This window comes from Phacochoerus africanus, chromosome 7 (genome assembly GCF_016906955.1).
Source record: "Phacochoerus africanus isolate WHEZ1 chromosome 7, ROS_Pafr_v1, whole genome shotgun sequence".
NCBI classification, from domain to species: domain Eukaryota; kingdom Metazoa; phylum Chordata; class Mammalia; order Artiodactyla; family Suidae; genus Phacochoerus; species Phacochoerus africanus.
In genome coordinates this window covers 3,259,922-3,286,485 of record NC_062550.1, presented here as the reverse complement: position 1 = coordinate 3,286,485, position 26,564 = coordinate 3,259,922, and the positions used below count along the sequence as shown (strand labels likewise).

The 26,564-nt window shown below is 50.9% G+C and overlaps 1 protein-coding gene across 5 annotated transcripts in view; it reads left to right on the top strand.

The window, feature by feature from the left end:
- Positions 1-25,308, top strand: part of PPARA (peroxisome proliferator activated receptor alpha) — a 67,166-nt gene extending 41,858 nt beyond the window's left edge. For 4 of the 5 annotated variants that reach the window (XM_047785980.1, XM_047785977.1, XM_047785976.1 and 1 more), the window contains 6 exons: positions 5,217-5,465; positions 13,368-13,528; positions 14,461-14,599; positions 15,847-16,049; positions 20,207-20,654; positions 23,015-25,308. In XM_047785980.1, the coding sequence (XP_047641936.1) occupies positions 5,258-5,465; positions 13,368-13,528; positions 14,461-14,599; positions 15,847-16,049; positions 20,207-20,654; positions 23,015-23,262 (1,407 nt within the window). In that variant the 5' untranslated portion in view covers positions 5,217-5,257 and the 3' untranslated portion in view covers positions 23,263-25,308. Of the gene's footprint in view, positions 1-5,216; positions 5,466-13,367; positions 13,529-14,460; positions 14,600-15,846; positions 16,050-20,206; positions 20,655-23,009 lie in introns of all 5 variants that reach the window. The other variant, XM_047785978.1, reaches the window with a different exon arrangement.
- The last annotated feature ends 1,256 nt before the right edge of the window (positions 25,309-26,564 follow it).

The window sequence follows — 26,564 nt, the reverse complement described above, 5'->3', positions numbered from 1 at the left end:
GCCATCAAGAAACATAGTCTGGGAGTTCCTGTAGTGGCGCAGTGGGGACAAATCTGACTAGCACCCATGAGGACGCGGGTTCGATTCCTGGCCTCACTCTGGAGGCGGTGCCGTGAGCTGTGGTGTGGGTCGCAGATGCAGCTTGGATCCTGTGTTGCTGTGGCTGTGGTGTAGGCCGGCGGCTACAGCTCTGATTCAACCCCTCGCCTGGGAACCTCCATCTGCCTCCGGTGAGGCCCTAAAAAAGCAAATTAAAAAAAAAAAAGAAAAGAAGAAGAAATACAGTCTAGTGGGAGACATGGAAACCTTTCCAACACTGCCTGTAATTAGGGCTCAATCAGAATCAGGCCAAGGGTGCTGGGGGGCGCAGGCTGGAGTGTGCCCGGCTTCCTCGGCTTCCCAGACTCGGAGCCCGTTACAGCAGCTCACGCTCCTCCAGACAGTCTATGTCCTCTGAGAGTCGATGATCAAATCCTTTAATATCAAGGTTAACAATCAGTGCTAAAATTCTTCTGGAGAGTTCCCTGATGGTGCAGTGGGTTAAGGATCTGGCACTGTCACGGCTGTGACTCAGGTCACTGCTATGGCACAGGTTCGATCCTTGGCCCAGGAACTTGCACGTGCTGTGGGTGCAGCCAAAAAAAAAATTTCTTTTGGTGTTTTCACCTGCCCTTTGTCGGGGTGACATAAAGCGATCCGAGGATACTCTCTCTCTTTTCTCCATTCTTTCTTCCTTCCTCCCTCCCTCCGTCCTTCTTTCCTTCCCTGTATCATGTCCCCCCAGTGTTCTGTAGTTTTCCTGCAGCCTGCTTCGTACCTCTCAAGGAAATATTCTGACTGATAAATATTCTGCTCAGCATCGAAGTTCAGCAGTTGACGTTTAATTCTCTGATCTTCAGGGTGTGGCCCTGACATTCACACGGGTGGGGGAGAGAAAAGGGGCATTGAGAACCCCAGGGGGCCTGGGGATCATGCACGAAGGAGTGGCAGGATTACACAGACGCCACCCCTTTGGGCGACGTCGGCTTTACTGCCCTTCTCAGCGCCCCGCTGCTCCTTCCTGGTGCCTCTCTGTGAGGACAGCGAGGCCGCTTTAAGCTCCACTCACACATCCTCTCCTGATTTCTTGGGAAGCGTTAGGAGCTGCTGAGAAGAGACCTCCTTCTCCCCCCAAAGGGAGAGAGGGACATCGGGCACAGGACACGATAACTGGCGCCTGGATGCCCGTCTCCATGAACTGGGCACTGGCCGTGTTCTTCAGATTTGAGAGGCAGGGCGTTGCGGTGATGTCCCCGCACCCCGAGCAGAGGTGACAGCACCGAGGGGCGAGCGGGTGCCAGAGCCTGCCCAGAACCGCAGGCCAGCGGGCGGGCGCCGGGCCACATGGCCTCAGCTCTACCTGGGGACACGTTCAAAGGGCGCCGTCCCTTATCGGCTCCGGCTGGAAGGGAGGAGGGCCTGTGTGTCCAGGGATGTGGGCAAAGGCCAGTCCTCTGGCCAGAGGTCCCTGTATTGCCTCACGCTGGAGGGATCTTGTTGGGCGCTTCATGCGCAGGACAACCCATGTTTTCTAGACGCATCTCAGGTATCCTTTCAAAGCAACTGAAACGCAAAATGGTAAGATCTCCAAACATCCTAACTCTCCGAATGGAACAACAGAGAGACCAACAGCCTCTCCTGGGGGAGACCAGCTCCTCCCGTTCCGGCAGGGAGAGAGGCTGTTGGCAGGAGGGAAAGGCTGCTGTCCACGTGCATGCCCCTGGCAGCGCCGAGTTGGTGATGGGGCAGGGGAGGAGGTGGTCACGGCCCCGTTGATAACACAGCCCCTGCCCGGCTGTCGCATGTTTATTAGGTTCAACTTTATGGTTAAGCTACTAAGTTAATGACTGCACTTTGGAACCTTTTGTTCACGGTGGAAAATATTTTGAGTAATGCTTCCTGCTTGATCTTACTTGCCGTTTGAAGAAATCGCCTTCCATTATGATGAAGAATAAAAATAAATGGAAAGAGTTCCTGTTATGGCTCAGCAGGTTAAGAACCCAGCTAGCATCCGTGAGGATGAGGGTTCCATCCCTGACCTCGCCCAGTGGGTTAAGGATCTGGCGTGACTGTGAGCTGTGGTGTGGGTCGGCAGCTGCAGCTGCAATTAGACCCCTAGCCTGGAAACTTATAAATGCCGCAGGTCTGGTCCTCAAAAGAAAAATAATTTTAGGAGTCATGGCTTCGCGGTTAACGAACCCAACTAGCATCCATGAGGATGCGGGTTCGATCCCTGGCCTCACTCAGTGGGTTAAGGATCCGGCGTTGCCATGAGCTGTGGCGTGCGTTGCAGATGCGGCTCAGATCTGGCATTGCTGTGGCTGTGGCATAGGCTGGCAGCTACAACTCTGATTCGACCCCTAGCCTGGGAACCTCCACATGCCCAGGTGCAGCCCTAAAAAGACAAAAAGAAAGAAAGAAAAGAAAAATAATTTTTAAATAAAAATAAAATGTAATAGAAAAAAATGCAGAGATTCACAAGCTGATTTGTACTAGCAGACAAGAGAGAAAACTTACTGAACTTAAAGAAATTTCATCATTCTTTTTTATTTTTCCTTGTGTATCACTGTCCCCTCAGATCATTTGTTGTGAGAATTCCAGGTGTGAGACGTGCCCATTTTTTGTTTCTGAAAGAAACCAGAGCATCTTTTCATCTTTGCACTTAAAGCTGTTTCCCCGCTGCAGGGCTGAAGGTGACATGTTTTCCCACAAGCGCCTTCCAGGAGTTTTTGCTTTGGCAGAATTTCCTTCCTCCGTTGAGAGAGCCAGGCCTTGTGTGGCCCTGTAGGACGGCAGCCACCGTGCAGGGAGCCCTGGCCTGGTTGGTGGCACGAACCTCTCTGGTCCTGCTGCCACGTGGGCCGTGGGCTTCGCTGTGACCATGGCAGGTGGGGAAACAGTTCCAGGAGCTCAGGGTCACCTCACTGGCCTTGATGGGGATGAGCGACCCCACTGGGCCGGGGATGGGCCTGGAATGGGGCCCCAGGGCCGGGGTGGAGGGTAGTTCAGGCAGGTGGGCGGGGCCCAGGTGCAGAGACCGCAGTGCAGGGAGGTCTGGGGGAGGTGACAGCCCGGGGCGCTGGTCACCGTGGGGGTGGGGGGCCAGGGACCGAGGTGCAGGGAGGTCTGGGGGAGGTGACAGCCCGGGGCGCTGGTCACCGTGGGGGTGGGGGGCCAGGGACCGAGGTGCAGGGAGGTCTGGGGAAGGTGACAGCCCGGGGCGCTGGTCACCGTGGGGGTGGGGGGGGGCCAGTGACCGGGGCGAGGTCAGGGGAGCCACGTCACCGGGGCCCACGTGGCACTGAGCGGACTGGTGTTAGGCCAAGGTCACCGGAAGTGACGTCAGAGGTTTGCGTAAGAGCGAGAAAGCCACCAACGCGGGAAGAGCCGCAGTCTGGCCTTTGTACCTGGGCGCGATCGCCAGGGTTGCCCTGACAGGGGCCCGCCGACCCTGGCCCTTCGCGGAAACTGACTTCTCACAGGCCTGGAGGCTTGAAGCCACGATCACAGCGTCGCGCGGCGCTGGTTTCTCCCCGGCCCCGCTCCCTGATTCGCAGGCGGCCGCCTTCCTGCTGCGTCCTCACGTGGCGGCCCTGAGTGTGCGCAGCCCTGGCGTCCCTTCTGATGTGTCCAGACCTCCTCCTAGGACACCAGCCCGCCTGGATGGGAGCCCCGCTTGGAGACCTCATGTTAATGTCACCCCACTTTCCTATCCCCACGTACAACCACGTTCTGAGGTCCTGGGGGCTGGGAGTCCCCCATGGGAATCGAGGGACACGGTGTAGCCCGGAACGGTGCCCAAGTGGGGAGCGTTCCTCATTTTTTCATTGTTCTCTGTTTCTGTTTTTGGCCGCCCCACAGTGTATGGATTCCCCGGGCCAGGGACCAGATGTGAGCCACAGCTGCGGCAGCACGGGATCCTGAACCCACTGTGTGGGGGCTGGGGATCGAACCTGCGTCCCGGTGCTCCGCAGATGCCGATGATCTGTTGTGCCACAGCGGGAATCGGTTTTTGAGTTTGAAGTAGCCTAACACTGTCAGGGATGGACCTATTTAGATTTTTTTTGACTGCCGTGTATTTGTTAAGATGCAGAATGTTTTTAGAGCTGCCTACAAGAGTCAGTCCAGGGCACACGGGGAACAGATAACATTGCACCCTGCGTGCACGCAGGCTGCCCGCCCGTCCCGCTCCCCTGTGCCCTCCACTGAGCCACCCTGGCCTGTCCTTCCCAGAAGTACCTGCAGGCTCCCCCCCCCGGGGGGGGGGGGCTTTACACTCACTCCTGTTTTCTTCTTTTTTTTTAGGGCTGCACTCAGGGCACATGGAGGCCCCCAGGCTAGGGACTGAATCTGAGCAGCAGCTGCCAGCTTACGCCACAGCCACAGCAACACTGGATCCAAGCAATGTCTTTGACCTACCCCACAGCTCATAGCAATGCCAGATCCTTAACCCTCTGGGCAAGGCCAGGGATCAAACCCCCATCCTCATGGATACTAGTCAGGGTCTCTATGGCTGAGCCACAACGGGAACTCCTTTGCCATTCCTTGTGCTGGAGCATTCTCCCAAGACCGCTGCACAGCTCACCCTTGCAGGCATCTGTTTCCCTTTTCTGTGAGACCCTCCCAGCCAACCCTGTGGAACAGGGTCTGTCCCCGCATTCCTCCTGCATAGTCCCCACCAGATGTTCTAGACATGTGCTCACCCCAAGGGCATTCGGGGACAGCCGGGCTTGGTGTGTGTCCCCTCCCGCTTCTCTGCGTCCGACGCTCAGTGTGCACGAGCTTGGTAACTGGTGAATGATTCCCAGCCTGACCACCTCTGGCTCCTGAGACGGGTTCTTGCTGAAAGATGCCTGTTTCCATAATGAGCTTATCAAGAGCCAAGCTGAAGAAGGATGGCCAATGATGTCACCCTTTTTTTTTCCCCCTGGCCATGCCCAAAGCCTGTAAAAGTTCCTGGGCCAGGAATTGAACCTGAGCCACAGCAGCAGCAGCAGCAGCAGCAGCAGCAGCAGCAGCAGCGCCAGATCCTTAACCTGCTGCACCGCCAGGGAACACCAGCGGCATGACTTTGCAGACGATGAGTTCAGCTTTGTCTGCGCTGACAAGTGATGCTTTCATGAGAGGAAAAACCACTGTGCTTTTCTCTCATTTTACCGACTGCTTCTCCCTCCCAGGAGCTTGGAGCCCGGGGCTGAGAGCAGACTGCCGGGTCAGGATGGTGGACATGGAGAGCCCCATCTGTCCCCTGTCCCCGCTGGAGGCCGACGACCTGGAAAGCCCGTTATCTGAAGAATTCCTGCAAGAAATGGGAACCATTCAAGAGATTTCTCAGTCCATTGGTGAGGACAGTTCTGGAAGCTTTAGTTTTACAGACTACCAGTACTTAGGAAGCGGTCCGGGATCAGATGGATCCGTTATTACAGGTAAGTCCAGCTATTTCCTAGAAAGCATTATTTAGAAATTTTTTCTCTCTCTCTTTTTGTGTGTGTGTGTGTTTTGTTTGTTTGTTTGTTTTTTGCTTTTTATGGCTACATCTGCAGCATAGGAAAGTTCCCGGGCTAGGGGTTGAATCGGAGCTGCAGCTGCCAGTCTACACCACAGCCGCAGCAACGCGGGATCCAAGCCACATCTGCAACCTACACCACAGCTCATGGCAACGCTGGATCCTTAACCCACTGAGCAAGGCCACGGATCGAACCTGCATCCTCATGGATGCTAGTCGGGTTCAACCAACCACTGAGCCACGACGGGAACTCCCCCCCCCCATCTAACTTTGTTTCCTTTCCAGATTATTCAGTGTTATTGTTTCCAATTAACTGAGAGAGAGAGAATTCTATCTTATTTGGATTTTTCATCTTTGTATCTGATGGCTCCCTTGGGTGCTGTTTCTAAGTTACATCCATTGCTCTTAGGGAGGGTCGTCTAGAAAATGCATTCATTTTGGGAGTTCCTGTTGTGGCTGAGCAGTCACGAACCCAACGAGTATGCGCAAGGACGCAGGTTCGATCCCTGGCCTTGCTCAGTGGGTTAAGCATCCGGCGTTGCCATGAGCCTGTAGTGTAGGTCACAGATGTGGCTTGGATCCTGCGTTGCTGTGGCTGTGGTGTGGGCCGGCAGCTACAGCTCCGATGGGACCCCTAGCCTGGGAACCTCCATATGCTGTGGGTATGGCCCTAAAAAGACAAAAAAAAAAGAAGTAATAAAAACAAAACCTAAAAATGAATAAAATACATAAATAAAATAAAATAAAATAAAATGTATTCACTTGGAACATTATGCCTGGGAGACCAGATGGCCCGGGCTGCTTTGTTCTGTCATCTGTCTTTGCCACTCCTCCCAGTTTTTCTCAGCAGCTTTTATTGACATACAAAACCTCCGCATATGCAAAGTGTACGTTGGATGTACACGCACACACGCACGCTTGTGAGGCCATTGGCACAATCAGAACACCAGCCCCTGCACCCCAGCATCTGCCTGTGCCCTGGGGTCGTGTCTCTTCCCTGAGTTTGCTTCTGTCTTTAGAGATCAGTTTGTATTTACTAGAATTTCACATAAATAGAATCATAGAGGATGGACTCTTCCTAGTCTGGCTCCTTTCCCTCAGCAAAGTGATTCTGAGGTTCATATGCATTGTACCCATAGTTCTTTTTTTTTTTTGCTTTTTCAGTGCAGCACCCACGGCATATGGAGGTTCCCAGGCTAGGGGTCCAATCGGAGCTGCAGCTGCCAGCCACAGCCACAGCCACAGCAACACAGGATCCAAGCCGGGTCTGCGACCTACACCACAGCTCACAGCAACGCTGGATCCTGAACCCACTGAGCGAGGCCAGGGATCGAACCCGCAACCTCCTGGTTCCTAGTGGGATTCCTTTCCGCAGCACCACGCCAGGAACTCCTGCCATAGTTCACTTTAACAATCTACTGCATAGATATGCCCCAGTTTGTTTCTCGGTGATGATTCGATTGTTTGCAGGGTTTGGCTGTTACAGATAAAGCGGCTGTGAACATTCAGGCAGACGTCTTGTTTAGACAACTGTGTTCACTGCTCTGGGGTAAATCGAAGTGGACTGGCTGCCGCATGTATACTAGATGTTCCGGGGACTTTTTTTTCCCTCTTGGGGCCGCACCTGCAGTGTACGGAAGCTGTCAGGCTAGGAGTCGAATTGGAGCTGCAGCTGAGGCCTGTGCCGCAGCTATGGCCACAGCCACGCTACATCGGACCCTCGTCTACACAGCAACGCCAGACCCTTACCTCCCTGAGAGAGGCCAGGGATCAAACCCGCATCCTCACGGATACGAGTCGGATTCGAAACCTGCTGAGCCACAATGGGAACTCCCTGTGTCACTTTTTCAAGCAGCTGCCCAAATCTGTCCCAGAGTGCTCTACTGCTTCCTGTTCCCACCGCCACCGTGAGAGTTCCAGGTCTTCCGCAGCCTGACCTCCGCGAGGCACCGCCCCGCTTCGGGGTGGTAGCCGTTCTGACAGGTGCACGATGGCGTCTCGTTGTCGCGGGTTGCATCATCGTTTCCCCGGTGCCTAATGACCTGGAGCGTCTTTGCCTGTGCTCACTTGCCAGTTTTCTTCTTTGGTGAAGTTCTGTGCAAATATTGTGCCTATTTTTAAATTGAATTGTTTGGTTTTTTGGCTTTTTTTTTTTTTTTAATATTGACAGTGAGAGCTATTTATATATTCTGGATACAAATACATGATCAGATGTGTGATTTATTTTTTTTGGCTTTGTTTTTTTTTTTAATATTGACAGTGAGAGCTATTTACATATTCTGGACACAAATGCATGATCAGATATGCGATTTGTAAATAGTGTCTCCCAGTCTGTGGCTTGTCTTTTCTTTCTTTTAAGCACAGCCTTCAAAAAGCAAAATTCCTTAATTCTGACGATGTCTAGTTTGTCGTGTTTTTTCTTTCGTGGATCATGCTTTTCATGACATGACATATCTAAGAAATTTTTGCCTAACCCTAAGTCCTTTCTTTTGGAAGTTTGATATATATATATATTTATTTATTTTGTCTTTTTAGGGCCACACCCACAGCATATGGAGATTCCCAGGCTAGAGGTAGAATCAGAGCTCTAGCCCCTGGCCTCCACCACAGCCACAGCAACTCAGGTTCCGAGCGACCTACACCACAGCTCACGGCAACGCTGCATTCTTAACCCACTGAGCAAGGCCAGGGATCGAACCTGTGTCCTCATGCATACTAGTCAGATTCATTTCTGCTGAGCCACGACAGGAACTCCAAAGTTTTATATTTTTAGGTTCTGCATTTATGCCTAAGATCCAGTGCGTCAGTTTTTGTGCTATGAATCCAAACTCATTTCTTTTCTCTCTCCATTATGCGTCCATAAGTGTTCAAGCACAGTTTGTTAAAAAGCCGGCTGTCTCTGGAATTTCCCTTGTGGCTCAGCAGGTTAAGGACCCAATGTTGTCTCTGTGAGGATGTGGGTTCGATCCCTGGCCTCACTCGTGGGGTTAAGGATCCAGTGTTGTCACAAGCTGCAGCGTAGGTCTTAGATGTGGCTCGGATCTGGCGTTGCTGTGGCTGTGGTGTACGCCAGCAGCTGTGGCTCCGGTTCGACCCCTAGCCCGAGAACTTAACGTACGCCACAGGTGCAGCCGTGAAAAGAAAAAAAAGTCTGCATTCTCCACTAAATTACCTCTCTGCCTTTGTCAAAAATCAATTGACCACACATGTAGGAGTCAATATGTGGACTCTCTTCAGTTCCGTTGATCTGTTTACCACAGTTCCTGGTGGCTGCAGCTTTAAAATAAGGCCTAACGTCAGGCAGCAGCCGTTCTCCAACTTCATTCTTCTTTGCCAAAGATGCTTTGGATATTCTGGGTCCCTTTCATTCCCATAGGAGTTTTCCGGTATCTACCAAGAAGAAAAGCCTACTGAGATTTGGGGGGTTGCCTCCCCTCTGAGGGTGCATGTGGGAAGAAGTAGGTGCATCTCGTAACCAAATTGAGTCTTCCGAGCTGTGACCTTTCCTCCATTTAGTCCAGGCCTTCTTTGACGTCTCTCAGCAGAAATTTTGTTATTTTTAGTGTTCAGGTCTTTCACACTTTCTGGCAGATGTACTGCTGTGAGTTGCATGTTTTGGATGCTTTTGTGAATGGTGTTTTGAAAATTTTTATTTGATTCTTTATTGCTGCTTATAAATAAAAATTCATTCCTATTTCTCTCTGTGTTTCATTTTGCATGGTTTCTTTAGCTTGGGCATCACGTTTACTCTTCTTCTCTCTGCGAGATATGTAATCTGGTTCTCATCCTGCCCAATATATTTGCTTATTTTTTTTTTTTTTAGGGCCACGCCCATGGCATACGGAGGTTCCCAGGCTAAGGGTCGAATCGGAGCCACAGCCGCTGGTCTACACCACAGCCATGGTAACGCAGGATCTGAGCCATGTCTGCACCTTACACCCCAGCTTACGGCAACACCAGATCTTTAACCTCCTGAGCGAGGCCAGGGATCAAACCCGCAACCTCATGGTTCCTAGTCAGATTCGTTGCCGCTGTGCCATAGCAGGAAGTCCCCACCCAGCGTATTTTTGATGTTGTACTTTTCATCACTAGACACTCGATTGGGTTCTTTTTCACCCCCAGGGTCTTCCTGACATGTCCAGTCTCTCATCTAACTTCTTCAACATTTTGAATACAGTTATAACTTTTTAAATGTCTGGACTGGGAATTCTATCACGTGTCATTTCTGGATCAGTTTCAGTTCTGTGATTCTCCTCTTTGCTGCGGGTCACGTTTTTCCACTTCTTTGAATGTTTTATAATTTGCTAGTAGATGCCATACCTGGCGAACCTTCGGGATGATGGCTATTTTCGTCTTTACACAAATATTCTGCATTTTGTTCTGGGGTGCCGTCAAGTTGCTTGGAAAATGCTGGTCCTTTTGGGTCCTGTGGTTAATCTCTGTTGTGTGGGACCAGAGCCGTGTTGATTCTAGAGGTAATTCTGTCAACTACACAAAACCTTTTTTTGTATTTAACTCAGCGCCTTGAGGATGCTGAGATTTGCTGCCATGAGTGTTGGTCACGGGATCACATCTGAGTCCTGGGCACTGTTCCTGCGCAGCATTTCGGGTTGCTATGGGAGTGTCTTTCCTCTTTGGCTCTCTTGGCTGATGGAGTGGACACAGCCATGTGCAGTTACTAGCCAAGTATATACACATGTGTATACACGAATATTTCTCTCTGCAGCCACCTGTCACCTGTCTCTGTGTTCGGGTAGACATGGCTTTAACAGATGTCTGCAGTTAACCTGCCACTTCCCAGACCATTCTTGCGTCCTCCTCTTGCTTCCCTGTGAGCTCACACCCAACACTGAGAGACCCGGCCCCCGGCACCTCCATCCACCCATTCATCCATTCACCACCACTAATGGAGAGTTAGTGGTGCTTCTCCCATGTGGTGGCATCAGACCGGCTGACCCAGAGCCTTGGGGGAAACAACCTTATCCGCTAAGGATAGTGTCCAGGTGCACCCCACAGACCCCATATCTGTACACACGGACCTCATCCCCAAGGTCGCCTAGGTGGACGTCCATTTGTGACATAGTTAGACTGTCTTGCCACATTTTGCACGCTGTCCCCCCCCATTACTGTTGTTCATTTGCACACACGAAGGTTCCCTCTGTACTGTAAAATTCTGTGGATTTTGACGAATGCATCGTGTCATGTATTCATCCATACACGTCTGTATGCACGGTTTCACCACCTCCCTAAAAACCGCTGTAATTCGCCTATTCGTTGCTGCCTCCCTCATCCCCGCTCCATACCACTGCTGTTCGGATTTTCCCAAAATGTCAGATATTAGCAATCATATAGTATAGAGCCTTTGGGAGTGGTCTCTCCCCTCCTGAAGCATTTTGGTTGCTTCTGATTTTTGGCAATTAAGAATTAAGCTGCTGGAGTTCCCATCATGGCTCAGTGGTTAACAAACCTGACTAGTATCCATGAGGACGTGGGCTCAATCCCTCGCTCAGTGGGCTAAGGACCTGGCGTTGCCATGAGCTGTGGTATAGGTCACAGCTGCAGCTCTGATTCAACCTCTCGCCTGGGAACCTCCATATGCCATGGGTACGGCTCTGAAAAAAAAAATAAAGCTGCTGAAAGCATCCACGGGTAGGTTTTTGTGTGGACACACATTTTCAGATCACTTGGGTAAATATCTAAAGTTGTAGTTCCTTTAAGGTTCTTTTGCGTCATAAGAAACTGCAAGCTGGGGAGTTCCCGTCGTGGCGCAGTGGTTAACGAATCCGACTAGGAACCATGAGGTTGCGGGTTCGGTCTCTGCCCTTGCTCAGTGGGTTAACGATCCAGCGTTGCCGTGAGCTGTGGTGTAGGTTGCAGATGCGGCTCGGATCTGCGTTGCTGTGGCTCTGGCGTAGGCCGGTGGCTACAGCTCTGATTCAACCCCTAGCCTGGGAACCTCCATATGCCGCGGGAGCGGCCCAAGAAATAGCAACAACAACAACAACAACAAAAAAAAAGAAACTGCAAACTGTCTTCCAAAGTGGCTGCACCATTCTGTATTCCCTCCAGCCAGGAATGAGAGTTTCTGTCACTCCCCTTCATTGTCCGCACTTGGTGGTGTCGGTTTTGTGGCTTTTAGCCGTTCTGAGAGATGCGTGGTGATGTCTTGTTGTTTTGATTCACAATTTCCTGATGACCAGCAATGGGGAGCATCTTTTCAAGTGCTTGCTTGCCATCTGTACCGCTTCCTCAGCTAGGTATCTAGTCAGATCTTTTGCCCACTTTTTAATTGAGTTTCTTGTTTTCTTACTGTTGAGTTGCAGGACTTCTTTGTGTATTTTTGGATACAAGTCTATTCTCAGATGTGTCTTTTGCAAAAAGCTTCCCCCAGGCTTTGGCTTGTCTTTTCATTTTCTTAACAGCAGAGCAGAAGTTTTTGGGGGGTTTTGTTTGTCTGTTTTCAGCCGTGTCCATGGCATGCCAAAATTCCCGGGGCGGGGATCGATCCTGCACCACAGCAGTGACAAGCCCAGATTCTTTACCTGCTGAGCCATCAAGGAACTTCCAAAAGTTTTTAATTTTAAGAAAATCCAGCTTATTTTTTTTTTTTTCTTTCCTGGGTTGTGCGTTTGTGTTGCCCACATGGATTTTTTTTTTCTGTATTCTCTTGCATTTTACTGAGTTAACAATTAACAAAAGGGCCGGAAGGGAGGAAGTAAAGAAAGCCATGAATTCTATGTAATACATGTCAATTTTTGGCAACTAAGAATGACAATTCATGTACATTGGCTGCTTGTTAAGTGGCCCTTTCTGCAGGGCCATGATTTAGTCACTTTTGCTTTTTTGGACTAAACAGTCAAGTTCTTTCTCAGTTGGGGAGCCTTTTGGGTGCAGGGGCTCTGAGGATGCCTGTGCTGGTCACTCTGGGAGCACAGGAGGGGGGCAGGTCAGGCCTGACTCAGGATGAGGGCTCTGCTCACTGGCTGATGCCACCCTCTAAATGCCTCACCTGTGAAATCGCATCCTCAGAAACCTGGTTCATAAAGAAGCGGTGCGGATACACAGTGGAATGTTACTCAGCCATTAAAAAGAATGAAACAATGCCATTTGCAGCAACGTGGATGGACCTCGAAATTTTTATACTAAGTGAAGTAAGCCAGACAGAGAAAGACAAAGACCATAGGAGATCACTAATACGTAGACTCTAACAAAAACGCCTCGAAAGAACTTACGAAAGAGAAACAGACTCAAAGATTTTGAAACCAAACATATGGTTACCAAAGGGGAAATGTGGGGCCGGAGGGATAAATTAGGGGTCGGGTTTGACAGCTCCACACTATGTGTATAAAATACACAAGGAACGGGGACCTGCTGTATAGCACAGCGTAATCTACTCAATGCTTTGTCCTAACCTATATGGGGAAGAATCTGAAAAAGAACAGCTATATGGAAATGTGCAACTGATTTAATCTGCTGTATGCCTGAAACCTACACACCTTTTTTTTTTTTTTTTTGGTCTTTTTAGGGCTGTACTCATGGCACATGGAGGTTCCCAGGTTAGGGGTCAAATCAGAGCTGTAGCCACCGGCCTACACCACAGCCACAGCCACGCAGGCCAGAGATCGAACTTGCATCCTCTTGGATTCTAGCAAGATTTGTTATCACCGAGCCATGCCGGGAACTCTTAACACAACTTTCTCAGGCAACCATACTCCAATATAATTAAAATAATAAATAAATAAAGTTTTTAAAAAAGAAACCTGGTTTAGACCCCGGATGGTGAGGCCGTGCATATTCACGACTCTTCCCCTTCTGCCCTCAGACACCCTGTCTCCAGCCTCCAGCCCCTCGTCCGTCACCTACCCTGTGGCTCCTGCTGGTGCTGATGAGTCGCCCAGTGTGGCACTGAACATCGAATGTAGAATCTGTGGGGACAAAGCCTCGGGCTACCACTACGGAGTTCATGCCTGTGAGGGTTGCAAGGTGCGTGGAGCCTGGACGGGGAGAAGGGTGGCCTTTCAGGGACTATGGGTGGTCCCTTTGGTTCTGCACACAAATGCCCGCCATCCTTCCTAAGAATAAGATCTGCTGGGAGTTCCCGTCGTGGCTCAGCGGTTAACAAACCCGACTAGCATCCATGAGGATGCGGGTTCCATCCCTGGCCTCGCTCCATGGGTTAAGGATCCGGCATTGCCGTGAGCTGTGGTGTAGGTCACAGACGCGGCTCGGATCCTGTGTTGCTGTGGCTGGGGTGACCCCTAGCCTGGGATCCTCCATATGCCGAGGGTGCGGGCTAAAAAGCAAAAAGACAAAAAAAAAAAAAGAAGAAGAAGAAGATCTGAGGTTGTAGATCAGAAAGGGACCCAAGCGGATAGTCAGCAAGGACCTACTGTCAGCACAGGGGTCTCTACTCAGTCTTCTGTAATAACCTATTTGGGGGAGGAATCTGAAAAGGAACGGATGTCTGCAGACGTATAACTGAAATCCCTTGGCTGTGCAGCTGAAGCGAGCACATTGTAAGTCAACTATGCTCCATAAAAAATTTTTTTCTAAAAAAGAAACAAAGGGAGTTCCTGTTGTGGCTCAGCGGTAATGAACCTGACTAGAATCCATGAGGATGCGGGTTCAACCTCTGGCCCCGCTCAGTGGGTCAAGGACCCGGCACTGTCACAAACTCCTTGTAAGTCGCAGATGTGGCTCAGATCCTGCACGGCTGTGGCTGTGGTGTCGGCTGGCAGCGGCAGCTCCGATTGGACCCCTGGCCTGGAAACTTCCATATGCTGCAGGTGCGGCCCTTAAAAAAAAAAAGGAGAGAGAGAGAGAGAGATGATAAATAAACAGGCAGCGTGACTAAAGGGGTGACACTGATTCGTCAGTGGTCCCTACTCTTTACTAAACTGTATGCTAATCGGCAGGGTTTCTTTCGGAGAACCATTCGGCTAAAGCTGGTCTATGACAAATGTGATCGGAGCTGTAAGATTCAGAAAAAGAATCGGAATAAGTGCCAGTATTGTCGTTTCCACAAGTGCCTCTCGGCCGGGATGTCCCATAACGGTAGGTAAGGTTGTCTCTGGCCAAACACCTCCGTTTACCTCCCGGGTCGGGTCCGAATGGACTGTCTTTTGAATGTATATGCTGCAACAATACCGAGATCCTTTTGTGAGATGCTCGCCTGAGAAAATAAGTCTCAAAAAATCACGACAGTCCAGCAGATCCTCAGAATTACTGAGAAACAGCACGTGGCAAAACTTTGGCGTGAGATGTTTGAAACCAACTGGAAATCACGGGGCCGCCTTAGTGTTCGTATCCTGCGTATGAAGCATGTGCCATTTCAATCATGTTCATTAAATCATGAACTTAAGTCTGTACTTAAGTCATACTCTCATTTTAAAACATGCCAATTACTATGGGAAAATAAATGTAAAATAATGCATTCCTGAGAGCTGCATGTTTACCTTCTGGAAAAAGAAACAAGTGTTACGTAGACTTCTTAGGCTCACACGATTCGTCTCCTTAACCGAAAGGCTCGGAGTTCCTGTCGTGGCTCCGTGGTTAACGACTCCGACTAGGAACCATGAGGTTGCGGGTTTGATCCCTGGCCTTGCTCAGTGGGTGAAGGATCTGGCATTGCCATGAGCTGTGGTGTAGGTTGCAGACATGGCTGGGATCTTGCGTTGCTGTGGCTGGGGTGTAGGCCGGCGGCTACAGCTCCGATTCGACCCCTAGCCTGGGAACCTCCATATGCCGAGGGAGCAGCCCAGGAAAAGGCAAAAAGACAAAAAAACAAAGAAACAAAAAAAACTCCAAAACCCCAAAAGGCTTGACTGTGTGGTACCTAATGATGTTAAGTGGCCTGAAGCCCGTCCTTCTGATAAATGCGTATTTCTTTTTTTTATTTTAACCTTTTGAAAAAGCCCTGGAGGCGTTCCCACGCCGGTGCAAGGGGATCGGCGGCGGGGTCTCTGCAGCATCAGGACACAGGTTCGATCCCTGGCCTGGCACAGTGGGTTAAATTCTGCTGTTGCCGCACCTGCAGCTTGAATCTGATCCCTGGCCCTGGCCTGGGTACTGCCCATGCTGCAGAGCAGCAAAAAAAAAAAAAAAAAAAAAATTCTGGGACTTTGATTTTTTTATTTCCGTCTCTTCCGAGTTGAGAAGTGGGTTTTCACTGACCCGTGAATGTTCCCTCGCAGCTTGACTTCTCATCCAGCTGGTGGCCGTCGTTCGGGCTGTGCTGTTCATTTCTGTGTGTTTTCTGTCCCCCCCCCCCCGCCCCCGTCTCTCCCCTCCAACCCCCCCAGCAATTCGATTTGGGCGCATGCCAAGGTCTGAAAAAGCCAAATTGAAAGCAGAAATCCTCACATGTGAACATGACCTAGAAGATGCCGAGACCGCAGATCTCAAGTCTCTCGCCAAGAGGATTTACGAGGCCTACTTGAAGAACTTCAACATGAACAAGGTCAAGGCCCGGGTCATCCTCGCGGGAAAGGCCAGCAATAACCCGGTAGGTGGCTTGGCCGCTGCTGAGTAGAGTCTGAAGCGCTGGCACCGCAGCCCCTGGAGTCGCAGAGGAGGGAGGAGGAAATGTGTCCTAAACGCTGAGAAAATAGCATTTATCCCCGAGGCCAGTGAGAGACAATGGAATGGCAGCATTTCGTTCAGAGATGATAAAACATAGCCTAGGGAGTGCCCGTCGTGGCACAGCGGAAACGAATCTGACTAGGAACCAGGAGGTTGTGGGTTCGATCCCTGGCCTCGCTCCGTGGGTTAAGGATCCGGTGTTGCCGTGAGCTGGGGTGTAGGTCAAAGACATGGCTCGGATCTGGTTTTGCTGTGGCTCTGGCGTAGGTGGATGGCAACAGCTGGGATTAGACCCCTAGCCTGGGAACCTCCATGTGCCGTGGGAGCGGCCCTAAAAAGACAAAAAGACAATAAATAAACAAACAGGAGTTTCCGTTGTGGTGCAGTGGTTAACAAATCCGACTAGGAACCATGAGGTTGCGGGTTCGATCCTTGGCCTTGCTTAGTGGGTTAAGGATCTGGCGTTGCCGTGGGCTGTGGTGTAGGTTGCAGGCGTGGCTCGGATCCCACGTTGCTGTGGCTCTGGCGTAGGCCGGCGGCTACAGCTCTGATTAGACCCCCAGCCTGAAAACCTCCATATGCTGAGGGAGTGGCCCTAGAAAAGGCAAAAAGACAAAAAATAAACAAACAGACAAACAAACAAATAAATAAAACGTAGCCTACCAGCAACTCCCGTCCCATTTGATCCACCTCGAAGCTCCCAGCAACCAAGTCATTATGATGTGACTGTGTCACTTGATGCACCCCCAAAACACCTGGGTTAATAGTTTACCAAGGTTGTTTCTTAAGATTCTAGGCAGGGCTTCTGGATGCCAGCAAAAGACATTGCTTCCCACTCAGAGTGAGTTCTTGCGCCCTTTCTCCTAAAACTAACCTCTCGTCCCGAGTCCCCCGCTTCTTACCCGATGCCTTCCTTTTCTCCGATGAGGAGGATGTGACATCTCAGGGCTTAGAAAGGGCCCTTTGTTGCAGGAGGTTTTTACTTGTATTGTCTTTGTGGACGGCTCCGGACCCTCTCGGTAGCAACGAAGAGGGACCCCACGCGCCGTCTGCCCAGCCAGCGCCACCCTGTCCCCACCCCATGGTCAGCGAAGCCTTTGTCTCTGTTACCAAACTCATCTCCGAGCTGCCTTCAAAGAGCGGGATGGCCCAGGGTTGGCCAATAAAGACCTTTTGCCTTTGTCCTATGAGTGTGGCGAAACAGGTTTAATTTGTCGTAATGACTAGCTTGAAGCGGTCCTTCTTGGGAATTACAGGCTGGAATTTTTAGTCACAGGAAAAGAAAGTCTTTCACAAGCGGCTTTGTTTCATGAACAAACCAAACCTCTTTTTTTTTTTTAACCGAGCCTTTTCATTCTTCAGTGGATTCTCCAATTAAATCCCGGAGACACTTCAGAAGGGTTCCAGCAGACTCTGGTAAGTGGGTAAAGCCGCACCCACACCAGGTGGCCCCAGAGGCTTGCATACCTAGACCCTTTCTGGATCCCAGGGGTGTAAAAAGCAAAATCATCTTTTCCCTTTGAATGTCCATCCTGGGAATGATTAGGATAGCCCCGAATTAGAGCAACCCCCCTTTTTTTTTTAATCTCTTTGAATGTTTTGGATCTTTCTGAGAACCCCTTGGGTTTCAGAATGGAAAGCAAACACGGAAGCCATCTTTACTCTTAACCAAAGACTCTTGTTTAACATTAACCTGATTCCCATAGGGCATCCTTCTCGTTTCCCGCCGAGAGCCGCACGCTCTTAGAAGGAGCTGGTCAGGCCGGAGGTGCAGTTTGGACGGTTGAGGACTCTGTTACTCTGGGAGAGGGACCTGCATGTGGGTCTTAAGGAAATGCATACAGACCAGGTGTCCAGGAACGGGCTTCACCGGATGGGCACAGTGGAATTCAGGGTACAGCTAAGGGTCGATTGCCTGCTTCTGCCCCCACTTCCAAACCAGAGCGCCGTGGGTACCACTTGAAAGGAAGCTTCCGGGGGTCGGCCACTGTATCGTCTTCATGCATGTTTGCTCCAAGCCACTTCGCTTCCCACCCCTGCCCTCTACGTGTCCAGGCATGGCCCTCCTCCTGTCTCCCCACCCAGCTCAGGAATTCAGGGTGGACTGCCTGCTCGGGAGCGCCCAGCTCGGAAGCACCCAGCTCGGGGCCAGTCTCTCCTCTCCGTCTGTGCTCACTGCAGGCAGAGCTGCCCGGCGGGGTGCCACCCTAGAGCACAGCCCCCTTGCACCACGTATTGGGCTCTTTCCTGCTGTTAGGTTGAAATATTTTACCTACAACTTCAGTTGTCTTTAGATTGAAAAACATGCTTGCTATGTGGGGAGTTCCCATGGAGGCTCAGTGGAAACAAATCTAACTGGCATCCACGAGGATGTAGCTTCGATCCCTGGCCTCGCTCAGTGGATTAAGGATCCAGGGTGGGCATGAGCTATGGCTTAGGTGGCAGACGCGTTGGATCTGGCATTGCTGTGGCTGTGGTGCAGGCCAGCAGCTAAAGCTCCGATTCGACTCCTAGCCTGGGGACCTCCATATGCCGCAGGTGTGACCCTGAAAAGACAAGCCAACAAACACAACTCATGCTTACATTTTATACTCTGTCTAGAAATGTGTAGTAAAACCTCACCAAAAGCATATTAAATAATTTCATCCAAAGCAGTTCTACCAATAGTTCACCATTAAATTTCTCCTCAAAGATGGCGCTGCCTGATTTGTCACAGATAATGCTGTTTAAATGTATTTTGGAGACGAATTGTTGCAACATCCCTAACACGCAGAACAATGTCTAGTATGAGCAAAGTTCATATATGCCAGTTAGGGGAGCTTTCTGGGCTTGGTGTGGAGTGACTTGGGAAGAGAGTGGGCAGCTTTCTGTCTTGCGCTGCTTAAAATCATTACCATGTGCTCCATTGATTTGAAGTGACCGCCTGTAAGGTCACATATATTCATATTCAAGCTGGACTATGAAAGGCACATTCCAGGAGCTCCCTGGTGGCTCAGCATGTTAAGGACCTGGCATTGTCACTGGTGTGGCTTGGGTTGCACCTGTGACACGGGTTCAAGCCCTGACCCCAGATCTTTTGCATGCTTTGGGCGCAGCCAAAAAAAAATAAAAAATAATAAAAGGGACATTCTAAAGTTAAATATAAGCTTCCTCTTTGGCTTTAATAAAGATGGTTTGGGGTTTTTTGGTTTTGGGTTTTTGTTTTTGTTTTTTTTTTTTTGCTTTTTGGGGCCACACCTGAGACATATGGAGGTTCCCAGGCTAGGAGTCCAACTGGAGCTGTAGCCCCCCGGCCTGCACCACAGCCACAGCAATGCCAGATCTGAGCCACGCCGTGACCTACACCACAGCTCATGGCAATACTGGATCCTTAACCCACTGAGCCAGGTCAGGAATCGAACCCACAACCTCACGGTTCCTAGTCAGATTTGTTTCCACTGTGCCAAGACAGGAACGCCTAATAGACATGGTTTTTTAATGTTAGCCCTTGTTTTGAATTCCAGTGACTCCAAATTTTACCTGTTAAGGAGGCCTACCTTCTAAAATCCAAGTGCTAATTTTACAAAGATGAAATGGAACCCTTGTTACCATTGAAGTCTGTTTATGAGAATGTCTCCCATAAAAGTAGCCCAGCGCGGGCTTCCTGGGTGTGCCCCCTGTTTCACAATGTCCCCTGCTGAGAGGGCCCTGCGCTGGGGTTTAAGGCTCTGTGTCATGGACGTGACATTTTTTTTTTTTTCTATTTTAGGGCTGCACCTGCAGCATATGGAAGTTCCCAGGCCAAGGGTCAAATCAAGGCTGCAGCTGGGGCCTACACCACAGCCAGGCAACGCTGGATCCCATCCGCATCTGCGACCTATGCTGCAGCTTGCAGCATGGCCAGATCCCTCACCCACAGAGCCAGGCCAGGGGTGGAACCCACCCTCTCACAGAGACCACGCAGGGTCCCGAAGCCCCTGCGCTACCACGGGGACTCCCATGCCAATGTCGTGAACTATCTTGCCTTGTCTTTTTGTCTGGATGACGAAGAGGAGAGCTTGTCACCCGTCGCGCGGCTCACCCCCGGGTCTTTCGTTTCAGCCTTTTGTCATACACGACATGGAGACACTGTGCATGGCCGAGAAGACGCTCGTGGCCAAGCTGGTGGCCAACGGCATCCAGAACAAGGAGGCGGAGGTCCGCATCTTCCACTGCTGCCAGTGCACGTCCGTCGAGACCGTCACGGAGCTCACGGAGTTCGCCAAGTCCATCCCGGGGTTCGCAAGCTTGGACTTGAACGACCAGGTCACGCTGCTGAAGTACGGCGTCTACGAGGCCATCTTCGCCATGCTGTCCTCTGTGATGAACAAGGACGGGATGCTGGTGGCGTACGGCAATGGCTTCATCACGCGCGAGTTCCTGAAGAGCCTGAGGAAGCCCTTCTGCGACATCATGGAGCCCAAGTTTGACTTCGCGATGAAGTTCAACGCGCTGGAGCTGGACGACAGTGACCTCTCCCTCTTTGTGGCTGCTATCATTTGCTGCGGAGGTAAGTTGCTGCCTTCACCTGCTGGGGCAGTGCCGCCTGCAGCCTCCTCTCTCGAAGAAGCCGACAGTGGGAAACCCCGTGAGAGTGGGACGGGACCAGCCCTGGCAGGTAGGCAGGCGTCTGAGCCCCCACGTCACCGCTGACTGGAACTTACCGAGAGGGACATCAAAGTCGTGTCACAGTGCGGCATTCGTGAATTTAGCAACGCACGTGTCGATATATAATCTACCCAGTCGTTCATATAGAAACAGATGTGTTAATATATAATCTGACATATGTGTCAACACAGAAACACATTTGTAAAGTATAAAGAGTCCTGTGTAATCACACGAACACACATCTACGTAATTACATAATATACACTCCATCCTGTTACAAATTCAATATATTTATATAGTCCATAAACAATAGATAATGTAATCGATTACATTATCTATCATTTATATATAATTTATTCATATTTAAGTATAAATAATTATCATGGAGTTGTATCTATTATCCATACCTAACATCTGTTACATATCAGATATAATTATAATGCATGGTGTGTAATATTATCATATACAATAGACCCTCCACATGTGCGGGTTCGGTGTCTGCAGAGTCAACCCACTGTGGCTCCAAAATAGTTAGGAAAAAAATTGCCAGAAAGTTCCAAAAAGGAAAACTTGAACGTGCCGACACCGACAATGATTTACGTAGCATTTACATGGTATTAGGTGTGGCGGGTAATCTAGGGATCCTTTGAAGTGTGCACGAGGCTGTGCACAGGTTATGTGCCCTCTCAGGTAGGCATCTGAGGTTTGGCCATCTGCAGGAGGCCCTGATCCAAGGCCCCGCAGACCCCGAGGGCCGGCTGTGTTGTAACGACGTCACTATAATCTCATCTCCGCATTACAGCCAGCGTTCTGTGCCATACAGGTGTTTGCACAGTCGCTGTCTCAGCGGGTCTACTTATGCTGTTTCATAAGGAAAAACATCAGGCACTAACTGGCAGTGACAGCAAACTGTGCTTTGCCAAAGGAGGTAGATCCCAGAGAAGGAAAACGGGGGCCCCTTGCAGGGGAGCTGGCCCTGCTGTCCCCAAATTTTTGCCTCGGTGTCTCATGGCCCTAAATAGCCCTGTCCTGGATCTCAGAAGGTCATCCCTCTCCTGTAAACTCAGCTGACCTTACCCAGCCTTGGGGCAGACACACGGGGCAACCGTCCGCTCAAACTGCCTGAAGCTGTCTGTCCCCCAACAGCCCCTCCCTCGAGGAACGGAGGCTGCAGGACTCCGTAGGTGGCGCTGGGTGAGGGCGGCCGGGCTCCGCCAGGCCTGAAGCATCGACTGGCGAGGCAGCTGCACGTCACCTGCCGCTGCCCTTTGTGTGCTCAAGATGTAGTGTGGCGGGTAAAAAAAACAACGCACAGCTGTTTATATAAGTAGTGGGACCACAGAGGCCTAGAGGAAATTACAACCCTACATCAGAAAAATGTCTGGTGAGGTATACATGAAATCTGTACGATGGAGTCCAAGGTATGAGAAGGGGTTCTCCTACTCATTTTTAAAATCTCTGTTTAAACGCTGAATAATCCTTTTACAATAGCAACCGCAGCAGCAAACCATGAGAAATCCATGTCATCAGCAACACTCGAAAGTCCTGGTCCTGAGCGGGGCTCTAGAGAGCGGTGCCTCCTGAATAGGGAAGGCGGGCTGTGATTTTTCTGGACAAGGATGCAGGACGGTCTGAGCTGTGCTGGGAAGTCTGGTGCCTGTGTCCCAGCCTCCCCAGGTTTGTCACCTGGTGTCCATGTCACCGTCCCTGCACCAGGCCTCAGGACACCCCCCACCCCCCACCCCCGGGAGGCCTCGGCATCCTCTCCAGCCCGTATCCATCTTCCCATTCATTTCTTGCCCCACCATCTTTTGAGCTGATTTATCTTAGAAGGTCCCTCTGATGGTGTTTCAAGTGGGACACACCCCATTCTTTCAATATGGTTGAAACCGAGTATCTAGGGGGGACACGGAGAAGCATTTCATGTCCCACATTATGCAGAAGTGGTTGACCATAGAGCTGCTCCTCGTGTCTGGGGGGTGACGATGCTGATGATTAGACAAAACCCCAAGGAAGGGGCCACCCCGAAAGGGCGTTTTAAGACAGCAGCCCTCTGTCTTGTCTGCCCCTGGTGGGCCTGGAGACTCTGGAGAAGTCTCGTTCTGTCTTCTCGGCACGGGGACGGTAGCCAAGACGGCTAAGCCTGCCGCCAGCAGGGCCGCATCAGAGCCGAGTGCGGGGCTCCGCCACCTGCACGACACCTCTGAGGCCTTAGCCTGGGGCTCCTCCAGCTCAGACCTCTCTTCTTTCTTTTGAGGATAGACCGGCCCGGCCTCCTAAACGTAGGACACATTGAGAGAATGCAGGAGGGTATCGTGCATGTGCTCAAACTCCACTTGCAGACCAACCACCCCGACGACGTCTTTCTCTTCCCCAAACTCCTGCAAAAGCTGGCGGACCTGCGGCAGCTGGTCACGGAGCATGCGCAGCTGGTGCAGGTGATCAAGAAGACGGAGGCGGACGCCGCGCTGCACCCGCTGCTGCAGGAAATTTACAGGGACATGTACTGAGGGCGCGGCCCAGTGCGCACCGAAGAAACTTTCCCAGGGTTTTGTCTTTGTTTTTTTGTTTTTTAAGGCAACAGCACTACAGGTGAGACATGGGAGCAACGCGGCTTTGCACCTTGGACAACGGAAAGCATAACCAGCTCTAGGTAACCGGAATCCTATTATTCCACGTCTCTCTGTTTAACCAGTTCTCCGAAGAGGGAGCGGAGTCTGGAAAGGCTGATGATGAGTGCCTGGGCCTCAGGGCTTGGAAAACAAGAAGGCAGCGGGTCAGCGGCCTGATGGTGGCGCCCCCCGCCTCCTCGCTGTTAACCAGCGCAGGACGCTTTGTGCCACCTTAGTCCTTTACCCTTGAATTCACCTCAGAACGCGGCCACCTCTTGACGCTAATGCTCCTTTAGGATTTGGAAAACTAATCAGCACTTTTAAAACTTTTGTAATGGTGTAAATCTAGATGTCCCCGAAGGTTAGGTATTTTGAAAAAGCAGCAGAATATTTATTTGAAGGACTTCAGTTCTGTGTCCCGAATTTGAAGAAAGACAACACGCTGTTTTTTAAGCATAGGATTTAGACTTTCCAAGAACAATGTGATAAGCTATCCAAACGCAGTGGTTCCATTTCAGTTCGCCATTTTCGTGGTTGTAACTAATACGGGAAAGCCTGTTGTTCCCAGGTTTGTGGAGAAGGTCCCAGAAAGCCACGTCGCCAGCACCGCCCCCCCCCCAAACTTGGTTCTCTGTGGTCAGCGGGAACCGGACAGACTCGGAAGCACATTGGCTCCCCATTCCTCTCACCCCCATTTCCTCCCAGATCTGAACCAGCCGAGTCAGGTGGTTTGGGGGCCGCGGTGGTGTTTCCAGGGGCACAGTGACAAGTGACTTGTCGATGTCGCTTTGAAGCTCCCTCTGTCAAGGCAGCTCTGTGGTCTTTTTCTACGTTGCTTTCCAAAATATGCAGCTTTATTTTTTTAACTCTTGATGGTGGTAGCTGCTCCCTGGAGTGGAGAAGGTGACTTTATAGCATGGCCTGGGGTCGGGGCGGGCTCGGGGTCTCAGCTGGAGAACCGGGGTGGGGGGGGGGTTGGGGGCGGGGATGAAATGGTGGTTTTTTTTCCTTGGTCTCAGGATTCATGACAGGCTGGTGTTTTTTACCAGGATTTCGAGGGTGGTCTCCTTTTCCAAATCCACATAGAAGGTGATTTTCCAACATCAAAAATAGGTGTTTCGGGAGTTCCCAATGTGGTGCCACAGAAATGATCTGACCAGGAACCATGACGTTGCAGGTTCGATCCCTGGCCTCGCTCCGTGGGTTAAGTGGGTTAAGGATCCGGCGTTGCCGTGAGCTGTGGTGTAGGTCGCAGATGCAGCTCGGATGCCACGTTGTTGTGGTGTTGGTGTAAGCTGGCAGCTATAGCTCCGATTCGACCTCTAGCCTGGGAACCTCCATATGCCGTGGGCTCGGCCCTAAAAAGCAAAAAAAAAAGGGGGGGGCAAAATAAAATAGGTGTTTCAGCCTTAAAGATCAACTAACTGTTCAGCCTTGCCCAGAGATGAAGGCAGTGCTGATTATAGGTTTTGTCCAGAGCACTCAGACCTGGAAGTTCTCTTTTTCTGTCCACCAGGGTAGATCAGTTGTCCCAGCAGAGAACCTTCAGCAGTGCCCTCCTCTGAGCCAGACTGGGCTGGGTCTGCCAGTTCCATTGCCCCCCTGGGTTAAGGATCCTGGGGTCTCTGGAGGCCTCTTGGACCCACAGTGCTCACAACCTGGTTGTACCCTTGACACCCCTCCTCCTCTGTCTTTAGGAAGTTTGGTTCTAGAAGGTCTGATTATTTGCTGTTAAAGGATGGTTAGGATTGGCATTCCCGCTATGCCCAGTGGTTTAATGATCCAGCTTGTCTCTATGGAGGTGCCAGTTTGGTCCCCAGCCCAGTGCAGTGGGCTGAGGATCCCGCATTGCTGCAGCTATGGTGTCGGTAGCAGCTCTGGCTCCAATTCGATCCCTGGCCCGGGAACTTCCACATGCTGCAGGTTCAGCTCAAAAAGAAAAAGAAAAAGAAAAGAAAATGGTTCAGATTGAATTGGATAAAATTGCCAAGATCAGCATTATTTTTTTAAATTTGTCTTGCTTTTTAGGGCTGCACCCTCAGCATATGAAAGTTCCCAGACTAGGGGTTGAACTGAGCTACAGCTGCCAGCCTACACCCCAGCCATAGCAACACGGGATCTGAGCCGCGTCTGTGACCTACACCCCAGCTCAGGGCAACGCCCAATCCCCGACCCACTGAGTGAGGCCGGGGATCCAACCTGCATCCTCATGGCTACTAGTTGGATTCGTTTCCACTGCGCCACAACGGGAACTCCCCCGGGATCAGGAGTATTATAAGTGAAATGGTGACTCGGACGAGAAAAAAGCAGACGTTTCCATTAGGACACCCTCTTGCACACCACACATGTGCTGATTTATTTTTAGTTTTAGTTTTTGAATGATCCAGTCAAAGGATCTGTTGGAGGCAAATAAAAGCATGTCTGCTTCAGAATGACGCCCACCAAGGGTCGCCCTGAGTCACCAAGGAGTTAAGTGTGGAGTCGCAGGGTTCCGAGGCCGTGTTTTCTCCTGGGCTGCTGAGCCTGGAGGGCTGCGGCTTGCCCGAGGTCTCGGGGTTGTGGGCTGGATTCTGGTTCTGGGTGTGTGCTGCCTCCGGCTCCGGGGGACAGATCCGTCCAAATGGACGCAGCCTAGAAAGTGAACCTTCAGGCTCTCAGAAGCGTTGTTCATTCTGTTTGGATTCTCGTAAAACCTGCCTGAAACAGTTTTCATTTCACGAGCTGACCGCCGGCCCAGGTCCTGCATCAGCGGCATTAGCGAGCTCTTGGCTCTCTCGGGGCCCAGCTGGACCACCAGCGATGCCCCAGGCGAAGCCACTGAGGAGGCCACAGGTGACCTCAGCTTGGAAGTCACTTGCCATTGCTCACTTCTTAATAGGAAGAAATTCACTTTAAATAACAGAGGTACTAATGGCCACTCAGGATGTTAGGTCACCTAATCAAAGATTTCTCAGAGCACTGATTGTCAAATTGAGACCAGCTACTCACCGGTATCATATACAGCAGTATTTTAAATAGGAACAATGGAAGAGCACCCCTACGGCTTGCTAGGTGTCAAGTAAACATGTCAGCATAAGGGACAATGGAAACAGGTTCCAGAAGCTTCCAACCAGGAGTGTGGAGCCCGCTGCCCTCGGGGTGGACGCAGGACATGGCGGGACCCGGTTTCACCACCTCGACCTGCTCTTCAACCACTATTT